The sequence below is a fragment of the Microtus ochrogaster genome, chromosome 7 (genome assembly GCF_000317375.1).
Source record: "Microtus ochrogaster isolate Prairie Vole_2 chromosome 7, MicOch1.0, whole genome shotgun sequence".
Classification (NCBI taxonomy): domain Eukaryota; kingdom Metazoa; phylum Chordata; class Mammalia; order Rodentia; family Cricetidae; genus Microtus; species Microtus ochrogaster.
In genome coordinates, this window is record NC_022014.1 from 9,419,430 (window position 1) to 9,428,101 (window position 8,672).

The 8,672-nt window shown below is 50.2% G+C and overlaps 1 protein-coding gene across 1 annotated transcript in view; it reads right to left on the minus strand.

Annotated features, from left to right (window-relative positions):
* The window catches only part of Tmem114 (transmembrane protein 114), a 17,172-nt gene extending 9,355 nt beyond the window's left edge, over positions 1-7,817 (minus strand). The window contains exons 1-2 of the mRNA XM_005349283.3: positions 7,359-7,817; positions 6,978-7,058 (exon numbers count right to left, since the gene is read on the minus strand). Of these exons, the coding sequence (XP_005349340.1) occupies positions 6,978-7,058; positions 7,359-7,575 (298 nt within the window). The 5' untranslated portion in view covers positions 7,576-7,817. The remainder of the gene's footprint in view (positions 1-6,977; positions 7,059-7,358) is intronic.
* Between the last annotated feature and the right edge of the window lie 855 nt (positions 7,818-8,672).

Here is an 8,672-nt window from a genome sequence, read left to right on the forward strand (position 1 = left end):
ACCTCTCTACCCTCGCCATCAGGGGACCTCTCTACCCTCGCCATCCGGGGACCTCTCTATCCTCGCCATCCGGGGACCTCTCTACCCTCGCCATCCGGGGACCTCTCTATCCTCGCCATCAGGGGACCTCTCTACCCTCGCCATCCGGGAACCTCTCTATCCTCGCCATCAGGTGACCACTCTGCCCTCACCATCTGGGGACCTCTCTACCCTCGCCATCCAGGGACCTTTCAGGCGACCACTCTGCCTTCGCCATCCAGTGACCTCTCCACAGACCAACACTTCTGCGTGTGAGACCGTGAGAGGAGACCCCGTATCTAAGCCATGACAGAGTGCTGGCTCTGGCCTCGCTCCCTCTCTGTGCGTCACCTTGCCCGCAGCACCACTCTGAGGAAATCCTCCATTATCTCCCTCCTGTGCCCGGAGCCGCTCGACATTGAGTGTTTTATGTCCTCCGCTCTGTTTCCACCCCCGCACTTCCATTGTCATTTTGCACCCAGCTTCATTTTAATTTTCCACACTGCTGCAGCGGCTCTGCACCCAGAATGCCAGGAAACCCAGTCGGGTGAGTTTCTCCCTAACCTCACCACCTCTCAGAGGCCAGGCTCTGGCCCTTAGTCAGCCTCTGCTGCCGGCTTGTTTTGTTGGAAAAAGCATTTGACCCCCTGAGTGTGCCTGATCATGGTCACCTACTCTGAAGAGACACAGTTGAAGGCCGGCCTGGACATATCTGGCACGCCTCTGAGAAGCACTTTCTAGAACTGCAGGCCCTCTGGCTGTTTCTGGAACACACTGGCTCAATCCTGTTTTCATTTGCTCTTCCTTGTCTGTCTGGGGTGCTATTTCTAAAGAATCATTCCGTTTGGTTTTTGAGAGAGTCTCTCGTTGGCCTGGAACTCATGGATTCAGCTCTGCTGGCTGGACAGAGAACCAGGTGACAAGCAAGCCTGCTAGTGCTGGGTGATAAGCATGCCTACTAGGAAGGGGTGCCCCACCTGGTGAAGGGTTTGAAGGGAGTCATAAATTTTGTTTTGGTTTTGGTTGTTGTTTGATTGGGTTTTGTAGGTTCTGGATATCAAACTCGGGTCCTCATGCTTTCATGGCAAGCACTTTACCCACTGAGCCAGCCCCCAGGTCCTCTGGTCTTGTACACACATTGCACTGAAATGTGACTTAATGCAGCATCATTCCAACAGTGTAAACTACTAGTGTTCGAGTCCCAGATCCACCAGCTACTGTGCAAACTTAAGTAACTCACCTACCCTCTCTGTGCCATATACCCCCTCACCTACAAAGTTGGCTGTGATAATATGAATAATACTGACTGCCTCGTGGGCTGCTGTGGACATGAAATCAGTTACAAGGACAAAACTCAAATCCTCAAACTTGCACAGCAACCTCCTCACCCACTGAGGCATCTTGTCAGCCCCCAGAAATCTCTACAAATAAACAAATAAATCTCCAGTGACGAGTTCCGTTTTCTGAGTGAGAAGCTAGAGGCTCAAAAATAAAGATTTAAACATTAACTGAGCTTTTACTATATACAGATCGTATCTCTGAATCTGTGTATAGGATCTCATTCCCTCCCAGAGGAGCCCGCTTACATCGGACACAGGTGACTGCTAAGAACTCACACAGGTGGGTAAGTTGCAGTCAAGAAACCCCACTTTCTGTCCATTGTCTTTAAGAGGCTGATGCCATTTCTGCACCTTTATTAGGAGTGTCTGTCAGGCAGTGGCTGCACAGATCTTTAATCCCAGCACTCAGGGAGGCAGCAACAGGTGGATCTCTGTGAGCTAGAGGCCAGCCTGGTCTACAGAGTGAGTTCCAGGATAGCCAATGTTACACTGAGAGACTGTCAAAGAAAAGAAAAGAAAAGAAAAGAGAACAGAGTATCCATAATGGCCAGCATGGTGGTGACACCTTTAATTCCTGCACTCAGGAGGCAGAGGCAGGCAGAATTTGAGGAAAGCCTAGTCAACAGATTGAGTTTTGGAACAGCCTTGAAGAAGGAAAAGCATAGGAAACAGAAAAGAAGGGAAGGGAAGGGGAAGGAAGGGGAGGGGAGGAGAGGAGGAGATGGGAGGAGAGGAGAGGAGAGGAGAGGAGAGGAGAGGAGAGAAGAGAAGAGAAGAGAAGAGAAGAGAAGAGAAGAGGAGAAAAGAGAAAAAAGAAAGGAAATAGCTACATGGTTCAACCTGGTCAGTCAACACACAGCGTCTTTTTAGCTTCAGTCAATTGGTTCAACGCAAAGGCATAGGGCCAATGGGATAGCCCCTCCCTTCTGGGCTGCAGGATTCAGCCTAAATACATGACCATCTAAAGCAAAGCTCCCAGAGGGAGAAGGGGAGACGGAACCCCAGAGATCCCAGCACACTGGACCTCCACAAAAATATGAGTCAGCCTTTCCCCCTCCTCTTTAAATCGGTATAATTGGTGTTTTTGTCATTTGCCACTGAAAGATTCTTGGCGACACCCCTAGTCCCCTGTTGTCCTCTATAGCTCTTGAAGAAAGCTAAGTGAAAACCTCCTTGCCTCCAGATGCACGTTCCCAGAGCAGATCTGGAAACCAAGTAAATACTCAAGCCCTGGTATCAAGACTTGGCTACTAAGGGGCATGTCCCCTGGATGCTGAACTGGTTTGTTTTCATCTAAGAAGAAAGTCTATCTCAACCTCATTAACCTGTGGACATATCTGGGGTAGGGTGTTGAGGTGGGAAGACCCACCCTAAATAGGAAAGGTATTATTTCATGCACTGGGCTCTATAAAACAGTGGTTCTCAACCTTCCTAATGCTGCCACCCTTTACCACACTTCCTCATGTTGCAGTGACCCCCAACCATAAAATTATTTTTGTTGTTACTTCGTAAGTGTAATCTTGCTACTATTATGAATTGGAATGTAAGTATATGTGTTTCCGATGGTTTTAGGTGACCTTTGTGAGTTATTAGACCCCTTAATGGGTTGCAACCCTCACGTTGAGCTGGCTGAGTACTAGCAAGCAAGCAAGCAAAAATCCATCCATCCCTCTTTGCTCTTGACTGTGGACGCAAGGCTCTAAGTTGCTGCCTTGACCTCCTCACAATAAGGACTTTAACCTGGAAGTATGAGCCAAACAAACCCTTTCTCCCCTAAGCTGCTTTTTGTCAGGGTGTCCGTCACACAACAGAAATGGACCTGGAACAGATGGCTGTCTCTGTCCCTGGCTGGATAAGGTAAGGAGCTGGGCCATCTGCTCATGTTCGCTCCTCCGCAGATGGCCACTGGAATCATGAGGCGGTGGTGAAGGGTTCGCCTGACCACTCTGCCTGCTAGGGTCAGAATACTCTAAAGTGGTCCTTCGGCAGGCCTGAGTACTCTGCCCATCCGTGCCCACCAGGATCAGCTTAGGGGGCCGACTCAGAGCAAGTCTGTTGTCAACCTGACTCTCTGGCCAATACGGCAGATCTTCGGATGACTGGGACATCTTTACATCATAAAGAGCTTGGACTAAACACAAAATTCATTTATAAGCGAAAACCAATTCTGAGAAAAGCTCTCTCTGGGGTGGTTTGCGATGAGTGTGCAGTCCGAAGGGGCAGCTTGTCCTCATTCCCAGATAACACAGGGGAAACAACAGCAGTTCTATGCCTGGCTGTCTATGGAACCAAGCACTCGCCACCCTGAACTTATTAAAGGCAACTCTCAAATTCTGTCTTCCCTGTAAGATTAGAAAGAGGCCATCAAGGTGGTTCAGCGGGTGAAGTGCTTGCCAGGCAAACCTGAGTACAACCCCAGAATCCACATAGAGGTGGAAAAAGAGAACCAATTCATGAAGCTGTCCTCTGATCTACAGATATCACACACAGTAATAATAAACAATTTTAAAAGCTCTCTGTGTAAGAAGGAGGTTAAACCAAAAAAATTAGAAAGAAGACTGGTGCCCTCAACACGAGGGACCTGAGGCCCTGACAGGTGGAGGAAATGCCCAAGGTCACATGCACAGCTAGTAGTGGAGCTGTGGTCAGGCTCACATCGAGGTCAAGCACCAGGAGCATGCTAGGGAAACTGCTGAGTGAGGCTTCTGCCTGTTTCTCAAAGTCAGGGCTGTTGCTGTAACAGGGTCAAAGGCGCACTAGCCAACCGTCAACTACCTCTAGCTGTTGGATTCATCTATAAGCAGGACAAGGCAGCTAAATGATTGCATGCAGCCTTGGCAAATGGTCACCCATGTGTCTAAAGATAAGAAAGATAAGAAAGTATAGAAAGAGCTGTAGTGGGGGAAGTGAATGATTTCTGAGAGCGTGCCATGAGTCTGCCAAGCCTTCTTTGAGGCAACATGTTACCCTAACACAAACACAACTAAAAAGCAAGGTGAGGTCCTAAGTGATGTTCATTTTGCCCATGCTATGTCTTGGTTCATCAGGGTTGTTAGTATTTTCTTCTCCTAGCTGGGGATAGAGACTTTGCTCAGGCAAGTCACTGAGCTATGTGTCCAGAGTTCTAAATTATTAATTGAGTTAAGCTGCCCAGGCTGGCACTGAACTCACATTGGAGCCCAGCAGTCTTTGGTCTTCTGGTCTCAGTCCCCCAGTGTTTCCTATGGTTTTGTTTCCATATTTTGTGGATCCTGACGGGACCCTTCGTGCTTTGGACAACTCCTTTTGGTCACTGGGTAACAAGTGGAACTTCAAGGGATCAAGAGGGCCAGAGAAGGACTGAGTTAGGATGGACCGTTCTCTCCCATTCTTCAAACACAGGATTCTAGATGATTCTTGAAGCAGTACTCAGCAGCCAAAGTACCTCCCAATGCAGCCAGAGAACCCAACAGTACAGATTACCCCCATCCCCCGCCCCCACACAGGGGCGACCACAGAAAGACGCTGGTGCTGGGAATATGCACAGAGGTATGCTGGGCTGACTGAGGAGCAGCTTACAATAACCAGGTAAGATCTGGGGAATTTTGTGAACCAGGTAACGTTATGCTGATAAGTTAAAGCTGGTCACAGTAGAAATATTGACACCACAGAAATGGGCTAATATAGATCAAGGGCTTTTAAATGTTTTTCCAAGAGAGTTATTTGTTAAATATTTCCCAGCATGCTACTGGACTTGGGAGAAATGGTTCTGATCCATTCATCTATTTGTTCATCCATCCACCCATCCAACCATTCCCTCATTCCCTCACTCACTAATCCATCCACCCACCATTCACAGGCCCAGCCACCAGCCACTCATATATATATATATATATATATATATATATATATATATATATATGTATGTATAATATGTAACATATAATTTTAACCCATAATGTAGCTTTCATTCCCTCTCATACTTGTTCAACAGACGTTTGCTTTGTGATCTGCTGTCTGCCATGTTCTGTGCTAAGTACTGACAATTCAACAGTGGGCAAGACAGAGATAATCCTCTGCCTTCGTGGACTTTACAGACTAATAAGAGAGTCAGATTCTACACCCCAAAAAGCAAAATGACCTTTACAATGAGAAGGAAATCAACCAAGCTAAGCTGGTAGGTGAGGGCAGAGAGGCACCAGGAAGAGGAAACAGCACATGCAAAGTCCTACATCAGGAGGAAGCCTGGGGAGCAGAGGGAAAGGCTTGGGAAGAAACACAACAGAAAGGCAGGCTAGGGTCCCTTCCTAAGCCTCAGGCAGTCTGCTCAAGGCCACACACAACCAAAGTCTACGGGTTTCCACCCTCATTTCCTCCTCAGGTCCTCTCTATGGGACCTGGACTCAGTTTCCAAGTGAGAGCCAAACATGGAGATGATACCCAGGCCTAGTGCTACAAATCTATAATCCCAGCTACTCAGATTGAGGGCAGGAGAATTGCAAGTCCAAGGCCTGGCAGAGCTGCAGAATGTGTTTAAGGTCAGGCTAGAGAACAGTGAGACTGTTCAAAATAAAAACTAAAAAGAAGGAAGCCAGGCGGTGGTGGTGCATGCCTTTAATCCAAGCATTCAGGAGGCAGAGGCAGGCATATCTCTGTGAGTTCGAGGCCAGCCTGGTCTAGAAGAGCTAGTTCCAGGACAGTCTCAAAAGCTATAGACAAACCCTGTCTCAAAAATCCAAAAAAATAAAACTAAAAAGAAGGAGGAGGAATAGGATAGAGTTGGGTGGTAGAGTCTTTGCCTAGTAAGAGGATGGCCTTGGATTAGTACCCAGTACTGCATGGGGGTAGAAGTGAAGAGAGCTGGAAGAACCAACTTCAGGGGTGGGTGTGAGAATCAACTAAAGACAGCAAAGAAAAGCTCTTGGCTCCGTGTCCAGGCAACTCAAAGTTTCAGTACCTGAAATTACTCCCCTTCCTTCCTTCCTTCCTTCCTTCCTTCCTTCCTTCCTTCCTTCCTTCCTTCCTTCCTTCCTTCCGCAAGTGCTGCTCACTCCTTTACCTCTCTTGTATTGAGCCTCTCTTCTCTAAGGAGCATCAGGCCCTGTAGGAGGTGCTGGGGAAGCCAGGTGACAGCAAGGCACGCGCAATGGCCCTTCAGACAAGAGGCTGTTCTCCACCTCCAAATTACCTGCCTTGAATCACCCCACATCCTTGCTACTGACAAGCTGGCCCTTGGTCTGCAAGACAAGACCTCTCATTGGGACTTCAGCATCCAAAGATGCTCAGATACGGATGGGGTGTGAACTCCATGCTGATTGCCACTCAAATGCAATTGCTCCTGTAGTGAGGACCCCTTTACGACTCGAGTCTATGAGATCCTAGAGCGCACTGACTGAACTTGCTATCTCAGTCACCACGTTGCTTGGCGCACAGGAATATTGGTAGGTTGGACGAATTCTACACATATTCTAGGTAGCCCAAGAGTGGCCCCAATCCCTGGTGTGGCCCTGCTCCTGTCAAAGGCCACCCACGGCCATTCAGAACAACCGCAGTTCAGGAACTCATGTATGAAGAAGAGCATCAAAACTGAGAGACGGAAAGGGGCTGTTCCCTCCATCCACCCACTATCCCCAGACTTACTGAGAAGCTGTCTGCTCGAGTCGCTGACGGTCACATTCTCCTGCCAGAAGGGGTTCATCAGCGGCGTGCAGGAGCTCTGGACTGATGGAAGAAAGGAGTTCACGGGCAGGAGACTGGCATTCTCCCCCCCCCCCCAAGCCTCCCTAGATGTCTCCCACCCAAAAAAGCAAACGGGGTATTGTGCATTTGTGAGCCTAGCTGGGCACCGCCGGGAGCACTTTCGCAAGCCCGCCTCTCTGTCCACCCTCCCTGCACCCCTAAATGCTTGGCACTGTGAGTTTGGAGGCTAAGGGAGGAGTGTGCGCCAAGCAACAGGTCCCAGGCTTGAAGGTATGGTATCCGGGTGCAGTGCGAACGAGGACACTTGGGGAGGACCCTTACACCGGCAAGTCCGCCAGAGCCCCGAGTGGGAGCTCAGAGGCTCCAGCTGGCTGCGGTTGGCGCGTCCCCGGTCCTGCGCTCCGTGGCTGTTCCTCTCCAGCCTCTCGGTGTCGATGATGTACCAGAAGTCCGTTCCGATGGCGGCAGCCAGCAGCACAAAACTGAGCGCCCCGCTCAGTGCCGCCGCGCCCGCCAGAGCGCCCAGATGCACCCGCATCTCCCAGCGTAGGGCCCCTAGGCGCCGGTTCCTGCCCACGCTCCCCTGCTGTTCACTGCACCCCAGATTCTCCAGCGTGGATCTGGAACCCAGCTCAAACTCTGGTTCCACCACCCTCACCTGAGCTATCACACTCACACGTGCTCCAGCTCGGACCCACGATCTCGGGCTCCCTGTCCTCTCAGACCTCCTCCCTGGTGCCTTCCGACCTGCCCCGGAGCACGGGTCCCAGACCAACACTGTGGCTGCCTCCTCACTCAGCTCCTCCCTGTGCCCAGTCCTTCTAGCTCAGACTTTCCTACCCAGAACCCTACCACCGCCTCCACTCCCTTGCCTCACTCTCCATGAACCCCCTCAACCGCTCCCTGCCTCGGTTGGTCTCAGCCCTCCTTGCTCTTCCCACCCACACTTTTGCCTTGACCCCCCCACACACACTGCAGCCCGGGGCTACCTTCGCTCCCCACGGCTCTGGTTCAGGACCAGTGCCCTGAAACCTCGGGAAGACTGGCTCCCAGTGCAAGCAGGCTGGACTGAGGGAGGGGCCAAGGGGGCGGTGCTGGAGAGAGGGCGGACATCAGACACACTGGAATCAGAGAAGGGGTGACACTCTGTAGTCTAAGGGGACAGATTCTCCTGCAGTTCCTTCTCCTGAAGTGATTTTGATTCCAAAATCCACCTTCAAGTAATTTCTCTGGGCTGGCTACAAAGGAAAAAGTCGGATTTGGTTTTTTGTATAAAAATTCTTTGAAGAAGTAGTAAGGCTAGGTTCTGTGAGTCTATTTTCTTTGTCACCAGAGTCTTCATCATCACAGCTAGCCCCCACCTTCCTCACCCCATTCCCATTCCCACCACCTCCATTACCACTACCAGCACTACCCTTATCCTACCCCACCATCTCCATCACCACTACCACCATCACCTTCACAATCTCTACCATTGCTCTCATCCCATAACCATTACCACTACCATCCCCCCTCACCCCACTATCGTATCACCAACAATCATCCCCACCATCACCAATAACAACCATCCCCACCATCACCAACAACCATCCCCACCATCACCAATAACAACCATCCCCACCATCACCAACAACC